Source organism: Lepidochelys kempii, chromosome 9, assembly GCF_965140265.1.
Source record: "Lepidochelys kempii isolate rLepKem1 chromosome 9, rLepKem1.hap2, whole genome shotgun sequence".
Taxonomy (NCBI): Eukaryota; Metazoa; Chordata; order Testudines; family Cheloniidae; genus Lepidochelys; species Lepidochelys kempii.
The window spans coordinates 17,956,466-17,978,374 of NC_133264.1; the positions used below are offsets into that span (position 1 = coordinate 17,956,466).

General features: G+C 40.6%; 1 protein-coding gene across 11 annotated transcripts in view; it reads right to left on the reverse strand.

Annotated features, from left to right (window-relative positions):
• Positions 1-21,909, reverse strand: part of LOC140917185 (uncharacterized) — a 315,283-nt gene that overhangs the window by 267,901 nt on the left and 25,473 nt on the right. For all 11 annotated transcript variants that reach the window (XR_012160738.1, XM_073359435.1, XM_073359429.1 and 8 more), the window contains exons 2-4: positions 18,459-18,593; positions 17,717-17,826; positions 16,175-16,279 (exon numbers count right to left, since the gene is read on the reverse strand). Coding sequence is in view for 10 of the 11 variants with exons in the window: in XM_073359435.1 (XP_073215536.1) it covers positions 16,175-16,279; positions 17,717-17,826; positions 18,459-18,593 (350 nt within the window). In the remaining variant the exon portion in view is untranslated. The remainder of the gene's footprint in view (positions 1-16,174; positions 16,280-17,716; positions 17,827-18,458; positions 18,594-21,909) is intronic.

Here is a 21,909-nt window from a genome sequence, read left to right on the forward strand (position 1 = left end):
ACTTCAGAAACAGACTTCAAAGAGAAACAGAAGAACTAAAATTCATTTGCAAATTTAACACCATTAATTTGGGCTTGAATAGGGACTGGGAGTAGCTGGCAAATTACAAAAACAGCTTTGTCTCTCCTGGAATTGACACCTCCTCATCTATTATTGGGAGTGGACTACTGATCGAATTGGCCCTGTCAACACTGGTTCTCCTCTTGTGAGGTAACTTCCTTCTCTTCATGTGTCAGTATATTTATGCCTGCATCTGTAATTTTCACTCCATGTATCTGAATAAGTGGGGTTTTTACTCACAAAAGCTTATGCTCAAATAAATCTGTTAGTCTTTAAGGTGCCACCGGACTCCTTGTTATCCTTTATCCAGAGACCTGCTTTCCCAAACTTCCAAATAGAAAAACCAGAATGTGGTTACAACAATATCTCAGCCCCAGGTCAAGGAAGTCAGCAAGAAGAAGTATGTGCTGGGGGGATACGGTCACAAGGATGCTTATGAGTGACCTGAAGATCATACCTGTGAGACCCACTGCCCAAGTGCTCCAATCAGTCTTACAAATCTCATTTTAATCACTAGCTGCTTCCAGTGAAATAGCTCTGTTCTTTCTGTCCAACACTGTTCTATATCTACATTACAGAAACTAAAATTAGCATCCAAGTTTAAATCAGCATCATGAGAAATTAAATTTGGCCAGCTCAGTCATCACCACTTCTGCTACGGACTCACCTATTGCTTTGAGGTCCGTCATTAGGGCTCATTTGTGAAAGCAATGAACAATATCATGGGTTAAGAGTTCTCGTTTCAAAAGGAACATGGATGTGCAAGTGAACAGTGGAGTTCTGCCAGGGAAAGTTTGTGGGGATGGGAAGTAGCGTAGAAGATTAGGATTTGGGTTTTGTAAAGCATTGTCTTTTTATCTGCATGTAGTCTTGTGTCATTTATTTTATTAATTCAAGGCATTTATGAAATATGGTGGTATAAAAATTTAATTAGCACTCATTTGCAATGACCTTCATAACTCACTTTTGACTCAACCACTCATTAATAATGAGACCATATCAAAGGCATGCTGATAAAACACAAGACATCATCATCATGTAGTCTCTCTCATGTATTTTATTTTTAAAAAGAGCCTAAGCTATTAAAATACTTTGACAATATGGGTCACTTCATAAAATGCTAAAAATGTGAACTAAAAACAAGACATTAATTGTACAAAAAACTACATATATTAGTCCCTCCTCTAGATTTCTCAGTATACCCTGTCTACACTAGGTTTGCTTTTGGATCATGATTGCTTTGGAGCAGGGACTGTCTCAGTGCTTTTATAGTGACAAGCACATTCTGGTACTAAATGCATTTTTATAAAGTTAAAAACACATATGGGTAAACCAAGGAAGAGAAATTAAGTGCCCTGTTCAAGGTCAGACACCAACGTCATGGAATAGACACCAAGAATATCCAGCTCTGTTCACTCGCTCTACTTTTGCTAAGAGGGAAAATAAATTCAAGCATCTCTACTCAGCCTTCATCATTTGCCTCCACATTTTCTTAACCAGCAGCAAATGAATGCTAGAAGTTAGAAAGTAAGCTTATGTCTGTTACACCATTACTTTCATTTTTTACAGTCAGTACAAAGTAAATAGCCTTTTGTATCAAAGACAATAAGGGAGAATTTGTTCTTAAGTGGTTATTCTTGGGTTCATTTACTTTTGACACGTTGGTTTGCCATTTCACTATTCCCCTCTTTGTCACTCTGTACTCATGAATATTCCATCTAGATCACTGGTTCTCAACCTATTTACCATTGTAGGTCGCATGTGCAGCTCTCTGTATTATGTGGGCTGCATCCATACAATATATATACACTACAGACAGATCTCTTTTCCTCCATTGTTTGTTTTCCCTGTTGACTTCACATGACTCTGTACTTTCTTACAGAGATAAGGTGGGTGAGGTAATCTCTTATTGGACCAACCTCTGTTGGTGAGAGAGACAAGCTTTCGGGCTACAGAGTTCTTCCCTGAGGTACATGTGGTATACCTCATCCAGTGTACTAAATGCCCCAACAACAAATATGTGGGTGAAACCAGACAATCACAACATTCTCACATGAATTCACACAGGAAAAAGATAAAAGACAAAAAACACCCTATCGCCCGTGGGTGAACACTTTTCATAAAAGCAATCACTCTGTAGCTGATCTATCAGTCCTCAACCTCAAAGGAAATCTGCACAACACTTTCAAAAGACAAGCCTGGGAGCTTAAATTAATTACCCTGCTAAACACTAAAAATCCAGAAACACTGGATTTATAGCTTATTACAACAATCTGTAACCCACTAACCCCCTCTTTAACAGGCTACTCCACCTTGAATGGTCCCTTTGAATCATAGAATCATAGAATATCAGGGTTGGAAGGGACCTCAGGAGGTCATCTAGTCCAACCCCCTGCTCAAAGCAGGACCAATCCCCAATTAAATCATCCCAGACAGGGCTTTGTCAAGCCTGACCTTAAAAACTTCTAAGGAAGGAGATTCTACCACCTCCCTAGGTAACGCATTCCAGTGTTTCACCACCCTCCTAGTGAAAAAGTTTTTCCTAATATCCAACCTAAATCTCCCGCACTGCAACTTGAGACCATTACTCCTTGTTCTGTCATCTGCTACCACTGAGAACAGTCTAGAGCCATCCTCTTTGGAACCCCCTTTCAGGTAGTTGAAAGCAGCTATCAAATTCCCCCTCATTCTTCTCTTCCGTAGACTAAACATCCCCAGTTCCCTCAGCCTTTCCTCATAACTCATGTGTTCCAGTCCCCTAATCATTCTTGTTGCCCTCCGCTGGACTCTTTCCAATTTTTCCACATCCTTCTTGTAGTGTGGGGCCCAAAACTGGACACAGTACTCCAGACGAGGCCTCACCAGTGTCCAATAGAGGGGAACGATCGTGTCCCTCGATCTGCTGGCAATGCCCCTACATATACATCCCAAAATGCCATTGGCCTTCTTGGCAACAAGGGCACATTGTTGACTCATATCCAGCTTCTCGTCCACTGTAACCCCTAGGTCCTTTTCTGCAGAACTGCTGCCTAGCCATTCGGTCCCTAGGCTGTAGCGGTGCATTGGATTCTTCCGTCCTAAGTGCAGGACCCTGCACTTATCCTTATTGAACCTCATCAGATTTCTTTTGGCCCAATCCTCCAATTTGTCCAGGTCCCTCCAGCGTATCTACCTCTCCTCCCAGTTTAGTGTCATCTGCAAACTTGCTGAGGGTGCAATCCACACCATCCTCCAGATCATTTATGAAGATATTGAACAAAACCGGCCCCAGGACTGACCCTTGGGGCACTCCACTTGATACCGGCTGCCAACTAGACGTGGAGCCATTGATCACTACCCGTTGAGCCCGACAATCTAGCCAGCTTTCTATCCACCTTAAAGTAGTATGGGCTGGATGAATGCACTATAACTTGCTGGCAAGAATGCTGTGGGAGACCGTGTCAAAAACTTTGCTAAAGTCAAGGAACAACACATCCACTGCTTTCCCTTCATCCACAGAGTCAGTTATCTCATCATAGAAGGCAATTAGATCAGGCGTGACTTGCCCTTGGTGAATCCATGCTGACTGTTCCTGATCACTTTCCTCTCCTCTAAGTGCTTCAGAATTGATTCCTTGAGGACCTGCTCCATGATTTTTCCAGGGACTGAGGTGAGGCTGACTAGCCTGTAGTTCCCAGGATCCTCCTTCTTCCCTTTTTAAAAGATGGGCTCTACATTAGCCTTTTTCCAGTCGTCCGGGACTTCCCCCGATCGCCATGTGTTTTCAAAGATAATGGCCAATGGCTCTGCAATCAGATCCGCCAACTCCTTTAGCACTCTCGGATGCAACACATCCAGCCCCATGGACTCGTGCACGTCCAGCTTTTCTAAATAGTCCGAACCACTTCTTTCTCCACAGAGGGCTGGTCACCTTCTCCCCATGCTGTGCTGCCCAGTGCAGCAGTCTGGGAGCTGACCTTGTTCGTGAAGACAGAGGCAAAAAAAGCATTGAGTACATTAGCTTTTTCCACATCCTCTGTCACTAGGTTGCCTCCCTCATTCAGTAAGGGGCCCACACTTTCCTTGACTTTCTTCTTGTTGCTAACATACCTGAAGAAACCCTTCTTGATACTCTTAACATCTCTTGCTAGCTGCAACGCCAGGTGTGATTTGGCCTTCCTGATTTCACTCCTGCATGCCTGAGCAATATTTTTATACTCATCCCTGTGTATAAAAATGTGCTTATTTATGCTAAACAATCTGTTCCACCTTGCACCTTTCCCAGACCTGAAGAAGAGTTTGTGTGGCTTGAAAACTTGTCTCCTTCTCACCAACAGAAGCTGGTCCAATAAAAAACATTACCTCACCCACCTTGTTTCTTTAATATCCTGGGACCCACACAGCTACAACTACACTGTTCTCTGTTCATATTCAGTTCAAACCAGTGATGGGAGGCCCACTGTGAAACACTGCAATGCTTAATTTACAGGACAGTTAGCTAGATGGACAAACACTCCAGGTCTGATGGAAAACCTGGCGACAGACTCACAGTACACGCAGGGAACTCCTTTCACACCATCTGTACATATATCTCACAATGCTTATAATGACTAGTGTGCTTACAGCTTTGATTTGACACCGTATGGCACACTATTTATGGATAAGTATCATGAAAACACTGTGTTAGTTGTAGTTAGTTTGTCAGGCCTGTTAGAAGTTGCTGGCAGTAGTGAACCCTTTGCCAATTGGCACCAATGGACCTCTGGGTCACAAGAGGCAACTCAGACCTCCTGTCATGCTTTGCTCTTTGGCACCTATTGTACATTAGTCTCCTGCATTACTTTTCAGACCTATGAACCTTTCTTTTTTTTTTTAAAGTCAGAAAATTTCCACCAAACGATACACTGATGAATAGAAAAAAGTCTTCCCCCCCCATTTTCCAGCCAGCCTCTATAACTCTATCCATCAAGCCCAACTTTTTCTTTTAGATATAGAAAGAGTTAATAGCTTACAGTAATCTCTAGTACTGGAGTATCAAAGCACTTACGTCACCAGAGGCTTGCACAGGTCTCCAGAGAAAAAGAGAGAATTTGGAGAGGGGCTTGCCGAAGGAGTTTACTACCTAGATTGGATGGATACAATAAAAACAACAGAAAGAATCAGCAGGCAAATGGGAGAAGAAAGACAACCATTCAGTGTTGGAAGTGGGATGGGTAAGACAACCATTCAGTGTTGGAAGTGGGATGGGTAAGGAGACACAAATAAGGGATTGAAAGGCACCCTGAGCAATTTTTTCACAGGAATGGATGATCTTCAACAGTTTCTTCAGTGAAATGGGAACAGAGCTGTTTTCCTCCAAAATCCAGCATTCATATTTTCTTCCTCTGTTTTCCCCTCTGAACAAATACAATATTTGCTGCCTTTCCACTTTAGTAAGTCCAAGGTGTTGCTCAAATACAGGACCATGTTCCACAATCTTGTCTTAAATAAAGAGCAATACAATTCCCTTTCTAGGGGGCTTCCACACGACAGAGCTACTTTTAGGGTTTACTAGCCTTCCGTACCAGTAACTGAATTCCTGGGGGACCACTGATTGGTTTTCTTGGTCTTGTGATGCTCCACAACATACCCCAGAGACAACTGTCCACTCTGAAGTAGACAGTTGTAGGAGGCTAAGAATGAGCAGACTTGTGACAGCAAGATTCCACCTTGGCCATGACAACTGCAAGCTGACAGAGGCTGTTAATACACTGAGGATTACACTCTGAAGCATAAAGCCTGCATTCAGTGAAAGCTCACTGAAATACCAATGTACCATCAAGGATAGTATATTAAGTGTTCTTTGCGAAAATAAGAAAGATAGACTGAAATGACTAACATGGCATTAGTAGCAGTAGTAAGATGTTTTTAAGCAAATAAGAAAGGAAGCTTATATTAAGTTGTTTAGCTCTCTAATGACATGCTTTTTTTTTTAAATTCCGTTGTGCAATTAGACCACATAACTTAGTTGGGTATAATAAAACGAGTATATATCCAACTTCTTGTTAGATGCAGTATGGCCTAGTGCAGTGGTTCCCAAACTTGTTCCGCCGCTTGTACAGGGAAAACGGGCCGGGCCGGTTTGTTTGCCTGCCGCGCCCGCAGGTTCGGCCGATCACGGCTCCCAGTGGCCGCGGTTCGCTGGGAGCCGTGATCGGCCGAACCTGTGGGCGCGGCAGGCAAAACAAATCAGCCCGGCCCGCCAGGGGCTTTCCCTGCACAAGCGGCAGAACAAGTTTGGGAACCACTGGCCTAGTGGATTGAAACTGGACTAGAAGCAATCAACACCCAAGTTAGAATTCCAGCTCTGCCTTTGACTCTGTGCAAATCAGAGGTTGGGATTTTAAGAAATGCCTATGGGAGTTGAGTGCCTAGCTTTCATTGAACTCCATGGAAACTGAGCACCTCAAAGTCTTTTAAAAATTCCAGCCTTAGCTTGTATCTAGATTCTTATCTGGGTCCTATCATCATAATAGGACCTCAGCCTCTCTGCCTCAGGTTCTCCAACTGTAACAAGGAGAGAAATAAATGTTATTTACTTAATGCAGGATTTCTGAGGATGTTTGTGAAGCATTTTATAGGTGCAAAGTGTGTAATTTCACTTGATAATGACTAGAAGCTAAAATTCACCCACCGCCATGTGACAGCAGAATGTATAGGTCAATTCAGCACCAATAAAGTACCTTCACTTCCCCATGTCCTTGATCCAATCAATCCCCTTATATAAGTTGAACCGCTGTCAATGGGAGTTTGATCTGCATAAGGAATATGGGATGGGGACCTTTGTCATCAGGGTATAGTACTTTCAGTGTGAGTAGCAGATCAGTACTACCCTTTCCAAGATTGTAAATGTGACTGGCTATGGGGGAAGGAGAAAGAATGCAGACATTCTTTATTCCCTTCTATCAAGTCTCAGACAAGCTTCAAAAAATACCCACACACATCATGCACATTTTGCACACCAACCTCAATTTCATCCCACAAATGCAGACCTCCCTATCAAGTATTCTTAGCATGCTTCACACTCCCTGGCCAGCAATAATTTACATTCTTGCCCAATTCACAGTTTCACTTTGACCCTTCTAGAAGGTCATACGTAACACAGGCATCTTAACACTGCCATCTCACAGCAATTGCAGTTCAAACAGGAAATTATTTCTGATAAATGAAAGCTAAGCTAAGGTCACTAGGAGATGATAGAACAAAATGTATCATCTCTTCTATCAAAATAACCAGACTTTACTTGAGTAAAATAAAGGTACTTAAAGTGGCTAGAGAAAGTTCAGAACAGTTTTCAGAATGGTAAGAAAGCCATTGTAAAGCCTTCAAAAGTTGAAACAATTCTGGACACAAGAAATATTTAGGGAATTCTTAAATTTCTCCATCTCTGGGTCTCAATTAAGAGCCAGTAATTGCCACAATTGACATGTGTAATGATCAATCTAATTTCATAAACAAGCTGTTTAAAACTGTTGACTAATATACACTGGCTAACATATATATCTCATGCTGATAAATGCTAAGAATATATATTGCAGATAGTATTAATATACATATTAAGCATTACAATAGTAGTTATATAGCCCAGACAGACCTGTACCTTTGTTATAATCCTATACACTTATACTAAGTACCCATAATACCATGCATTAACTGAAGAAAGCCTTGGTGTGAGTAGACAGGAAAATCATATGTCCTGATGCTGACAATTATTTTCTCATGGCAACAGGTAAGGAGTTACCCACACAAACCTAGGAGGTGTCTTCATGCCCCTTAGAACCTGAAATACATGGGTTCAGAACAAGAGACAAAGGGGTACACCATAGTACCAAAAACAAACAAGGTAAAAATTGATTAAAGCCAGTGTCAAGGAACGTATATAGTACTTTTTAGAGGTTAAAAAATAGGGTATAAAAAGATGGCTTTAGGGATATAACTTCAGATGCACACCTGCATAAGGTGAATGTAACATAGCAGTCTCCGAAGAGCAGTCCCATGCAGCTATCATATAGAATCCTTTTCCTGAGCCATATTTAAAAACCTGTGACATTGATTATTTGGTCTCAGGTATATTTCCTAATGAACCAAAGTGTGGTCAACCAATTGGCTATACAATTTATCAACAAAATTCAGACTTACAGAAACAACTTGGTTTCTATGAAATCAGAAGCTAAGACATTGTTAGAAATTGGGCCTCTAGTTGCTGTTAATGACTGACAGCACTGGGCATTAAAGATCCATGTACAAAATGAGTATTGCACAAGCAGTGGCAGAGCAAACTGCCTTACACATCCCCACCAATGTGGTTCATGACATTAGACATCAGAGCAATCTCTAGGTTTCATCCTTGACCTCTGATGAAAGTGAACATGCCAGCCCACGTCAGTGGTGATTGCGTGGTTTAAATGTTTAACATCATCATTCTAATTTTAAGAGGCAGCTAATTTCCACTAACCAGAAGGGGATTTGGATTCTCCACTATAACAGTGTTATTACTACAGCAGCAGTTCTGATAAGGTGCTCATCATCACAGTATCTTGGCATATTATCTGTATTAGATCAAGAGGGAACAGAAGCCCTGCCTTTTTATGCACAGTAGTCAATGCTAAAGATGGGCTAAACCCCTTGATCCAGACTTTGGAGAAATTGAGATTTGGATATGCACTTTATAGGTGAGGCCCATTTCTAATTCCCAACATAGCAGCGACTCTGTATGTAGAAAAAATTGTCTCTTTAGAACAAGCTCTTTTCACGGTCACTGTTGCTCTAGAATCTGTTTTGTGTTACACTATTTAGTGCCTGCACAGCAGGTTTCTTGGTGGAAAAATAATCTAAAGTCCTGAGTATTTTACGGTTCTGACAAGACACATTTACATGGGAAATCAGGGCATTTTTCCCTTGTAAAATAAAGTTTGAGATGAGAGCTTGAATACCAAGAGCCTTCCAGACATACTAATTTGAACATCATTATTGTGATATTACTAACAGCCGTGTTAGTCTGTATTCGCAAAAAGAAAAGGAGTACTTGTGGCACCTTAGAGACTAACCAATTTATTTGAGCATAAGCTTTCATGAGCTACAGCTCACTTCATACAGCTCACGTCATCGATGCATCCGATGAAGTGACTGTAGCTCACAAAAGCTTATGCTCAAATAAATTGGTTAGTCTCTAAGGTGCCACAAGTCCTCCTTTTCTTTTTGTGATGTTACTGTAATGAGCATTCTGGCTCATTACTGAGTTCACTCTGCTTCCATGTGAGGATGTCCTTGAAGGAAAGGATTAAGCCACACATCATTCTATTAGAGGGCAGGGACTCAGGTCACCACATTGCTAACAGTGGCACTGTGTAGTAAACAGTGACCAGGTGGTATGGACAGCCTCAAGCTACAGAGAATCCAGGCAGAAGAAGCTGAAGAAGATGCCCAATGACTGTAATGAGAGAAGCCTCGGACAGGAGCAATCCTCAAGACTCTGTAAGAGCTTTAAAAAAGTGGAAGCTGGGAAAGTATGACCAGCCCCTTGAGTGCAGCTGGTTTAAGGAGTACATCAGTTGGTGGAACAGGTCCCTCTGCCCCCAATGAGGAAAGAAGTAGAGATTAATCCAGCAAGAGGCGCAGGAAACAAGGTTATGGGAAAAGCAACCAGGGAATACCTGATAGGTTAATTAGGAAGTCTTGTCACCCACAAGAGTGGAAATCAGAGAAGAATATAGGCCACCCACACAGCTAGGGAAGAAGGGAGATAATGCTGGGCCTTGTACATACCCTCAGATGATCACTGGATAATGCTTAGTAACTTGGAGATGGAAACCACTCAGTGCCAGAAAGGAGGAGTGGACAATCTTGACAGGACAATGCATGTACTAGGTTAGAGGAGCTCTGAACAAGGATAGCCTTGAATCTTCCTATAGTTCCACACCCTATGGGCTAAATTAGGAATTCCTGTGCATTTTCTAGCAATTCATACTCTGAAGTTTCAGCCACGGCTGAAGTTGTGTGGAACTTGAGATCCCAAATCTGCAAAGAGAACACAAAGAACCCTGGCAGTGATTAGAACCTTCTCATATATCAACGAGGAGGCTTTTCCCCATTTTAAAAGATAAACTGCTCCCACAAACAAGTACATGAGCGTTAATTCATTCTACAACTGGCAGTAGACCCAGGAAATCCACTGCTACAATTTCTGAAGATGGCCCTATCTGTAGTGTAGTGTAGGCACTTCAGGCATGACATTTGCCATTTTAAAAAGGAACTCACAAGTGGTGCAAATTTGCACCACCATTTTATAAACAAACTCTTACTACACTATAACGCTCTTTAGTACTGAATAACAAAATTGCCTGTTCTCTCAGAGACAGGCATGAATGACACAAATTGTATCAAATAACTCTTTGTAGGAAGAAATATTTACTAAAGAAAAAGAAAGAAAAATATTTTGTTGCAAAGCTTCCCGGAGAGAGAGATTATTTAGGGTTGTAAGAAAATTGACCAGATTTCATACCCTTACAATCAAATGTTTTTAAACTAAACCTTAATTTAAGCAGATTCACTGTGTGAACTCTGCCCCCCACCCCCAATCAACTAGACTAGAAAGTACTAACCCATTTTCATTTGCTGTACGATCTCTAGATAGATTGGATGAGAGCATTCTGCTATATATTTGATTTCTTAACAATATGTGACCAGTGTTATGAGACATGCAGGAACTATTCACCTAACTAATGGTTGCTCTACCTCAGAAGCATTCAGTTTAGCCACACATAACAATGGAAATAGATAAAAAGCTTTACTTTGCCCTTGTGTCCACATCCCAGTTCTAATACCCTCTTCAGTAACAATACTTAGCTCTATATAGCCTAGATCTCAAAGCACTTTAAAAAGCAAGAATCATTATCCCTATTTTACAGATGGGGAAACAGACAGAGAAGTGAAATGACTTGCTCAAGGTGATCTATCAGGCCAGTGACAGGGCCAGGAATATAACCCAGGTATCCTGACTAAAGTCCTCAAGAAACAGGTCACAGTGTCTCCAAAGTTTAAGGAATATTTCTCATTAGTGGAAATCTTCTATACCAGTAAACAGACAGTGTAAAATTTGTTAGACCTTTACGCAGTCTACAACCTCATGAGATGGTAATACTACATTAATACACACCAACTAGGGTGTATTAATACAGACATCACACCTGTCTTTTTAAGGGTTCTTAATCTGTGAGTGGATCAAGCTACAATACAGAGCTCCCTTCCCTGAAAATCCACCACAGTCAATCCTGCTCCCTTTGGCAAGACTTCTTCAGAAGTCTACCTTTTCAGAGAAGCTCAGTTTTCACAGCCCATCCCTATTTAGGGTCCCCTTGGCAATGTTGCCATTTTATATCACTATAATATGCAATGGCTTTTAAATAATGTTTACTGTATTTTAAACAGTGTGCAAAGGCAGGCAGGGAAAGATTCTTTACAGAATCATTGACTATGACTTATGGTGCAGTGATGGAACCCTTAAGAGATTCTCAGAGCATAGCTATCCATCATTTCTGCATATTAGTTATAAAGTAAATGAAATCACCTCACTTTGCAGAATTTAAAGTGTTTTCAGTAGCTCCATCTCCTATTGCATAGTCTCAGTACAGAATTAAACAAGCTGAATGAAAAGAATTTACATAGGTGTCCACTTCAGGTGACTAGCAGACCTTATGCAAGATTACCAGTAACAATTAGTGAATGACAATAAAACTTGCAGTGCAGAAGATTGCATTCATAGCATAGTGCTCTCATCATTTCTCTTTGTATGATAAAAAAGTCTCATCTCCTGCCCCCATTACACTTTGGAGAAAAAGGGACTTCAGCTTTCACACAATATTAAAAAAATGCAGTTTGCAAGTTTTCTTTGTAATAATAGACTTACATAAATTACAAGATAAATGGCAAGTGACAGTGAGAGAGACAGCTCAATCTGTTACTGAATCCTTGGAATGGTTATATGAAGAGCCTGGGCATTTCAGGCATAAATCTTTTTTTTTTCTAAGTTTTTACTGCTGCTAGTGTTAGTAAATTAGCAAAACTATCTGGTGAAACATACAATGTGCAGTTAACATATTTCTACTGACAATTCCACAAGCTTCTTGTTATGTGAATCATAACCATATGGCCTTAGCATAGAAATGGTCTCATGTTGCAGGCTGACAAAACAGTTTAACATCTCTAAAAGAGTCGTTAGACTTTATCATGGCAATTGCAAAGGATGATCTCCATGTTATAGATTGTTATGATACCCAGGGCTATCATAAGTCAACTCATTGACCTGTTACAAACCTTCTGTGGAACAGATTGATGTAGCACATATATAATAGCTTGATTTTCAAAGAGGCTGAGTGTGTCCAGTTCTCAATGAACTTAATGGAATTTGTGGATGCTCAGCAACTTTTGGGGCAAGAAGAACAAACAGGCAAGGTGGCTGGGTGTAGAGTAGAAAGTTTGGACAATGTATATTGCAAATTCATTCTACAGAGGAACCAAATTGAAGCCATCTCCCCATTCTGTGATATTTCTTCCCTCTATGGACCACTGTCCCAGCTGGGGGGCACTAGCAGCTCTACTTAGATGGATGCTTAGACACACCTGCTACTATTCAATGCTAGGAGCCTACAGCAGACTGGCAAGAAGATGGGAAGAGCAAGATATGAACAAAGCTAATTAAATGCACGCTTTAAATTTCAGAAAAAAGAACAGGAGTACTTGTGGCACCTTAGAGGCTAACAAATTTATTAGAGCACAAGCTTTCGTGGGCTACAGCCCACTCCATCAGATGCATAGAATGGAACATATAGTAAGAAGATATTATATATCTGCACACACACACAGAGAGCAGTGTCTCGTTGGAGTTTCTCTTTTGCATAGAGACTGTCCAGTTTGGCCAATGTATATGGCAGAGGGGCATTGCTGGCACATGATGGCCTACGCAAAAGAATAATTGGACACAAATCTGACATCAGGAATCATAACATTCAAAAACTGGTAGGAGAACGCTTCTCTGGCCACTCAGTAAAAGGCTTAAGGATGGCAATTCTGCAACAGAACAGCTACAAAAACAGACTCCAAGGAGAAACCTGCTGAGCTTGAATTAATATGCAAACTAGATACCATTAACTTGGGTTTGAATAGAGACTGGGAGTGGCTGGGTCATTACACATATTGAATCTATTTCCCCATGTTAAGTATCCTCACACCTTCTTGTCAACTGTCTAAATGGGCCATCTTGATTATCACTACAAAAGTTTTTTTCTCCTGCTGATAATAGCTCATCTTAATTAATTAGCCTCTGACAGTTTGTATGGCAACTTCCACCTTTTCTCTGTGTGTGTGTGTGTGTGAATACATTTGTTAGTCTCTAAGGTGCCACAAGTACTCCTTTTTGCAGATACAGACTAACGCCACGGCTGCTACTCTGAAACCTTAAATTTCAAAGTAGATTACCCCAATTTCTGCAGGAAGCTGGCTTGAATTGGAGAGTGACAGTGGTGACTGACATCAGATGGAAAAACAAAAGCCAAAGTTGTTAATGTCGCAATATATCTAACTTCATTTTGGCTGTAAATATGGTACAAATCTCACAAGCACACTGATTGGGGACCCCTGCAGTGTTTAAGCAGGACTTGCACTCTAAATTACCTTGTTTCGATTGGTCAGATGAATTGACCTTAGGGTTCTTTTTTGAATGGAGGTTTTTCCTCTCGTATTTAATTTATAAATCTACTCCTGCCAGACAGCAGACAGCAGCTACTGTATAACACTTGAAATGACTCCCAAAATCCCACTCAAACTCTCACAAATCAGTAGAAAGTAAACCACCAATATAAAGCTCCGCCTAACCATGAAGAGTTGAAAATGCAGGATAACTTGCACTGTTTTTACAATGTCTCCAGTTATCACTCCAGTCCGCTCCCTGTGAGCTAATGAATGCACAATCTCATTTTAGTCCCAGAATCTGACCTCCTCTCTCTCCACACATTGTACGTATCGGTGGTCCACTGGTATCATCGTGCTACTGCTGCAGATTTACACCAGTGTCATTTAGGCCATGTCTACATTAAGGAAATTTGCACCAGTGTAGCTACCTCAACATAGTTCAAAAGCCACAGTGAGCATAAGTTCTGCTTTGAGTCAGTGTAGCACACACATATTTGTGATTTCCACAAGTGTACATACATAATCATAGAAACACCCATACAAATATCCTTAATGTAGACCGGGCCTGAGATCACAGTTTGGCCCACAATATTCTGAAGTTCCATTTGTTTTATTTATTGAAGTGCTCCTTTTTTTCTATGTTTACACATTAAAAATGTCATCTGTGACCAGAGTCAGGAATAGGTGAAATAAACACTTGCTGTTCCTTCATTGGCTGAATGTTTGCATTTCTCCATCAGGTGATGTAGCCTGCTGTAACCCAGATTACCTCATCACCTCCACTCAGGAGTAGTTGCTACTCCTCACTTGGAGTGAAGCCACACCAGTGTAGTGTTCCCATAAAAGGTCAAATCACAGAGCGCCCCATATGAGCCCAAGTGGAGGTCAGAGTCTGATAGCTTATAGAATAAGAATGACACAAACCATACACTGAATTTGGAATTCAGCTTTTGAGCACATTGCATTTAAATTAAGGCCTCTAATCAAGATGGAGTATGACAGAGACATTAACATTCTCCCTCACTTACAACCATGAAGCATTAGATGTAAATGAGGGGAGAATATAGTTGAATGAGAATAACTGTACCCTGATGGTCCAAAACATTATACCAATAATGTCACATTGCGAGTGTTTGGACCATCATTTAGAATGCCTTTTTAAATAAAAGCTTTGGTGACAGGGTAGGTCATATCTCTGAACAGTAAAGAGAGAAATTGATAGAGTAGGTTCTTTTATGCTGCATAGAGATCATAAAGTGAGATTAGTCTAGTTTCTGCGTGGCTTCCACTCAGGTAGTTCAGATTTGTATCAGTGTATCAAGGTGAAGAACTTGGCTCAGCATTTGCAACCTGTTGTTGCAACAGATTTGCAACAAAATCTGTCAGTGTAAAAGTGCCATCAAATCTCATTACCCTTCACATGGCTAGAAAGAGAAAATTTGAAGATCTAAAATTTCAAATAAAGTTTTATTTGCACAGACCACAATGTGAGTAAGTCCTTAAGGATTGAAATATAGTGGAAATCATTGTTTTCCCCTCATTTATACAACTCTGTCTGACGAGACAGATTGTTCTGAAAGGCTGACTTAAAAAAACAAAATACCTATTAGACTGGAGCAGTTAGTGCCAATATTTATAGTTTGCATACATATTTGCAATACACACTTTTGCATAGTGCACACTAGAGCAGAACCTGACCAATTCCTGATAGACCAGCTGCACATTACCAAATATTGTGAAGGAGCTAGTAAGAGGGAAAATACCACAATGCAAGGGGTCAGTGATACCACAGTCACAAAAGGTACTCCGCGTCTTTAATACTGAACTGCAGATATCAAAATCATTTCACAGAACACTAGGAAGTGTTCTCCAGCATATTTTGTAAAGCCAGTCTTCCTAATATGAGACATATCACTACAGCAGCCCATCATTAAATAGCTGTGGCCCAGAACCTACATTCCTTGCATTCACCAAACTCCTGTCAACTCACTTGAGAGTTTTGGGTGTCCACTATTTGTGAGGCTAAGGCCATAGCTAAAAGATGGAGTGAGAATGCCAGGCTGCTTCTGAAAGTGATCCCATTTAGCAAGTGAGCAGTAGACAGAGATTCTACCGTATTCTTAGCACGGAGGTTTTCATTAGTATTACATTGTGCAGAATCACAGCCTCACTACAAATTGGGCCAGTTGTGGTTTTTTGTTTGTTTATTTTATTAAATAAACTTAACAAAAAGGAAGCAAGTGCTGAGAATAGGTGGAGCCGCTGCATAGCCATTTAAAAAGCAGCAGAAGTAACCTCAAGTTAGAGTTCATGTCAACAAAATATTAGTTGAGCTCATTTTATCTGAATGCATCCTCAAAACAATATAGACTATTATAGATACACTGCAAGCAATTTAAGCTTGACTCACCATACTGGCAGCGTGGACCCTGAAATCCTGCTGGACACTGGCACATGAGGGATCCTCCTTCAGAGCATTTCCCTCCATTGAAACAAGTGCCTACAGAGCACAACACTAGAAAAAAACAACAAAGAACAAAGAAGAAACTTCATTGTACAACTCTTCAGAAAGAACGAATACCTCAGTGTGTCATATTCTGGTTGTAATAGAAGCCTCCCAAACTGATATGAATCAGGGGTCTGGTTTACATTGAACAAGTTAAATTAGGGGACTAGGCAAAAAGGATCTTCCTTCCAGTTATCATACAGATATGATGTCCCAGTCCAGGATAATAAAATATAATATAATGTAATGTAATAATGGCCTTGGGATAGTTTAATGGGAATGGTGTGGTTTGACTTTAAGATGTTTAAAGGGTGAAAAGCACAGTCTGGCAAGATTGAGAATGCTACCAGGTTCCATAGGGAGAATGATGGAAGGGTGGATGAATTGCTGTGGTGTAATGCGGAGATGATTGAAACTGGCATCTCAATAGATTATGTAACAGCTACAGTGAGACAATTTCCTCCCCGTCCCTCAAATGCACAATACAGAACCAGCTGAATCAAAACAGTCTCCTTGTGCTTGAATGTATTGAATATAAAGGTTAGTTCAGCTCCTCAGGTGCCTTAAAGAATTCACCAAGAGTCTGCATTATTTTTCCAAGAAAAGGATTTTACAATTCCATAGAAGTTCAATTTGATAAATTCCTTTTATGCTTCAGATTTGGTTACAGACTTTAAATGCATCTTTGACAGCATTTACAGAGAAGCAAACAAAATAGTCAATAGTCGGAAGCAGAAAGGGGCAAACCCTCAAGAAAAATGACCACAAAAGCAAGGACTCTGCATACAACCCTAAAACATTTTATTTTGTTTAGTCTCTCTCATACAAAACATAGGCCAAATTGCTGTACAGGGGAAAAAATAGCCAAAGTAGAGAAGTTCAGAGGTACAGTAAATAAAATGGAGAATCTGAGGTAAAGAGATACAGGAAACCTGTAGATGGTAAGAGCTGTAGTAGAGAAGTTTCTAGACCCAACAATGGCCATACCCATTGTGGAGGACAGAGCAATACCAGTGCTACATGAGTGCAAGGTGCAGAGCAAGAGAGTCAGGGCCAAATTTAGTGTTGGTTTAAGCAGCCACAACTCTATTATTTCAAAGAATCTACATTTGCTTATATCAGCACTAAACTGGACATCAAGTCTATGGAAGGCCAGCAGAGAGCACAGACTGGCATACCAATAAATTATGAATATCGAGTTTCTAATGATAGCCCTTGCAAAGTATTTGTCAGCCATCTTGAAGATACCTGGTGCTACTATGCACATTTTTTTAAAAAGTCTATGATAAGAGACCATTCACCTTTATGGGAATCCTAAATGTATCTAAAAAGCAATAGAGAGAGGACATCTTTTCACAACACACAGTCAATAAGTATATAAGGCCAGATGGAGAAATTTATTCTATCTTTGCCTCACAAAGTTGGATGGATCCAGTCACAACTTACAGTACAAGCAGCCAGGTTCGTCATCTTGTTGGGTCCATCCTGGACAACATTTATAGACAGTTCGATGTTCTATGATGTACACTTGTTTGTACACTGTGTAATACCCCGTCCTATCAAGTAAGAGTCAATGGAAGAGAATTATCCCAACTTCCTTCTGTGAAGCTTATTCAAAACAAAGCAGTAATGTACACAGGACTTAATACGTCACACACATTATATCTGTAACATGCGCTCGTTTCAGACATTATCAATGGTTCTTGTACCTGAGAAAGTAAAGTGAAACATGCCCCACTGTCAAAAACTGGTTTATCACTTAAACAAATTCTGGTTCTAGGTGCTTAGCCAGTGACTTCCACCGGTTCAGTGGTTTGACTCTTTAAAACTTGGTAGCAAATGTGTAAATTTTTTTTGTATTTTAAATTAAATGGCTTAACAGATTATAATGTTTAGGCCTTAATATAAACCTATTCAAATAAAAAACCCTTTTAAAAAATAATTTTTACCCACCACAATAAATGCTAATGTGCAGAAACACATGCCTCTGATTGATAGAAATACAAATTGACTGCAAAATCCCAACAGCACATACTGATAGATCCATAGCAACTTTTTTGTGGGGAGGGCTAAAGGTACTGGAATACATTTCTCAGTACATACTTCTTGGCAAAGTATGAAGCATTCCTATCAATTGCCTTACCAGAAAACAGGTAATAAAATAACTTAGTTAGCAATCATGCATTACCTTCTCTCATAGCCCATACACCACCTGTGTCCTGTGCAGCCTTGTTTCCACATCTTGACAACCTGGGCAAAAGCCTGAACACACGGCTGTCGCTGTCCCACTATTGCCAGCTCTTGTTCCAGACATACATTTGGCCTTTGGGGGAAAAGGAGGAATAGAGAAAAGGAATATAAATATAATAATCTGTATAATACACTAGGAAAGTCATTGGGGGAAAAGGAGGAATAGAGAAAAGGAATATAAATATAATAATCTGTATAATACACTAGGAAAGTCATGTCAAGAGAACTACATAAATGGCTGATTTATCCTCTCCAAACTGCCCCATTTCTGATTGTATGCTAATGTGTTATTCAAAATTATTTGAGCGATACTGGAAAGGGCTGCTGGGACCAGGAGCCAGTACTCCCAGGTCTCCTTCAGCCCACCAGGCTTGAAGGGCTGTGAAGGTGAGCAAGCAGGGTCCTGTCAGAGCCTCACCTGTGTTCTGTTGGACATATTTAAAATAAAGGTCATTTAAAATAAAAATACTTCCATTGTCTCAGTGAAACTTTCTGAATTCAATGAATCTGTATTTTCTGACCAAAAAAGTTTCACTGAAGAATTTCTGACCAGTTTTAGCTAGAACAGACATACACTATATGGATCGAGCAAGAGAGAGAGCCTTAACACACACTGACCAGTAGATTATACACATTGTGAGACAAGCCCTGCACCAAAGAATTTACCATCAGAGCATACGGTGTGAAATCCTGGTCCCAGAGAAGTCAATGGGGTTTTGTCATTGACAAAAAGGAGGGCAAAATTTCACCCATGGTGTCAAACTGTTGATGTCTTTTTACGCTCAGAAGCACCGCAAATTAAGAACCCGATTCTATAAAGGTTTATGCATATGCTACTTTAAATACTATGATTTCAATGACACAAGTCCTGTGAGTAAATTTAAAGCTATGGTTAATTCTTTACAGGGCCCAAAAACTTAATCCTGCTTTCAATAAAATCAATGGCAAAATTCCCACTGATTTAAGTAGGAGAACATCACCTTACAGGCAAAATGAAAAATGCAAAATTTCCAAAAGTTACTATAAACATGAAAATCATTTTCACATAAATGTGATCAATGGCTCCATGTCTAGTTGGCAGCCAGTGTCAAGTGGAGTGCCCCAGGGGTCGGTCCTGGGGCCGGTTTTGCTCAATATCTTCATAAATGATCTGGAGGATGGTGTGGATTGCAGTCTCAGCAAATTTGCGGATGATATTAAACTGGGAGGAGCGGTAGATACGCTGGAGGGCAGGAATAGGATACAGAGGGACCTAGACAAATTGGAGGATTGGGCCAAAAGAAATCTGATGAGGTTCAATAAGGATAAGTGCAGGGTCCTGCACTTAGGACAGAAGAACCCAATGCACAGCTACAGACTAGGGACCGAACGGCTAGGCAGCCGTTCTGCGGAAAAGGACCTAGGGGTGACAGTGGACGAGAAGCTGGATATGAGTCAGCAGTGTGCCCTTGTTGCCAAGAAGGCCAATGGCATTTTGGGATGTATAAGTAGGGGCATAGCGAGCAAATCGAGGGACATGATCGTTCCCCTCTATTCGATATTGGTGAGGCCTCATTTGGAGTACTGTGTCCAGTTTTGGGCCCCACACTACAAGAAGGATGTGGATAAATTGGAGAGAGTCCAGCGAAGGGCAACAAAAATTATTAGGGGTCTGGAACACATGACTTATGAGGAGAGGCTGAGGGAACTGGGATTGTTTAGTCTGCAGAAGAGAAGAATGAGGGGGGTTTTGATAGCTGCTTTCAACTACCTGAGAGGTGGTTCCAGAGAGGATGGTTCTAGACTATTCTCAGTGGTAGAAGAGGACAGGACAAGGAGTAATGGTCTCAAGTTGCAGTGGGGGAGGTTTAGGTTGGATATTAGGAAAAACTTTTTCACTAGGAGGGTGGTGAAACACTGGAATGCGTTACCTAGGGAGGTGGTAGAATCTCCTTCCTTAGAAGTTTTTAAGGTCAGGCTTGACAAAGCCCTGTCTGGGATGATTTAACTGGGGATTGGTCCTGCTTTGAGCAGGGGGTTGGACTAGATGACCTCCTGAAGTCCCTTCCAACCCTGATATTCTATGATTCTATGACAACTATTAATCTCAGGTTTCTTGATATCACTTCTGTATGAAATGACAAGGACATTCTGCTAAATATTGCAAATTTATGGCCAAAGCAATCATTGATTATTTTACTGTAGATCTAAACAATAATCTCCATTAGATATATGTCACATATGTAATTATTTCTCCTAGGACTAGATAATTCTTCTATTTCAGGGTATTCACTAATGTCTCATAGTAGGCAAGAAAGATTTGCATTTGCACTATGATTTCTCTTTCTGCTTAGTAGATTTAAAATGTACATATAACATTCATTAGCACTTATAATTTATAGCTTGGGACTTCAAAAAAGTTTCATTCAGTTTATGAATGAAATGTTTCATTGCAATTATAGTCAGAATGTAAGGATCAGATGATACAATAGGTTAGGTCTCTGGTATTTCCCTCTTCTAGGGTCCAGAGTATAGATTTTGATTCACAGCAAGATCAAATACGAAGGTGTAGGGGCAGTTCCTCAGCTATTGTAAACTGTCATAGCTCCATTGAAGATCTGCCCTGTATTTGCTATCTACCCTAGCCCCTATCTATGAAGGCGGAAAACCCCCACACACCATGCAATTTGGTATGACTAATAATTGTTACCTAGGAGAGACAGAGGACTGAAGATGGGCAAGTTCTACAGCTCAACAGCAATTGCCTGCCTCATTTTCTTGTCAGTATTTCATCTTAAGGGACCTTCCCAATGCCACACAGCAATTCAGTGGCAAAGTCAGGAGCAGAACCCAGGTGTACTAATCCCCATTACTCTAATCTAACCATTAGCCAGAGCCGCCTTTGCTTATTTTATCTGTATTCGAAGAGGCACACGTTTTAGCTCCATTCTCCCATTGCTGAAGTTTAAAATTTCCATGCATATCTCCCTTTATCGGTTGCTTAAAGTTTTCCAGATGCAGGTACTTTGCAATCCTAGTGATAAAGGAAGGAAGCCAAAAAATTTTATAATTAGTTATGGACCCTATTTTGCCAATCCTTCTGTCTTTTTGTCCTCCATGTTCCCATGACTAATCCCATTGACTTCAAGAGTACTACTAATATGAATAAATATTACTCACATGGAGAAAAGCAATGCAGGATCAGGTCACATGTTTATTAAGACTTTTGCAGAGGAAGAACAAAAATCCACACCATCCGCTTGCTCTATGTGCCCTGAACACCACTTAAAATGCAAATATTGACTCTCCCCTTCCCATCCCACCCACCCGCCCTCACCCTCACCCTCACACACAGAAACAAACCACAGCAATTCCATCCCACGTAATCCTCAACCAGCAAGACAAGCAAA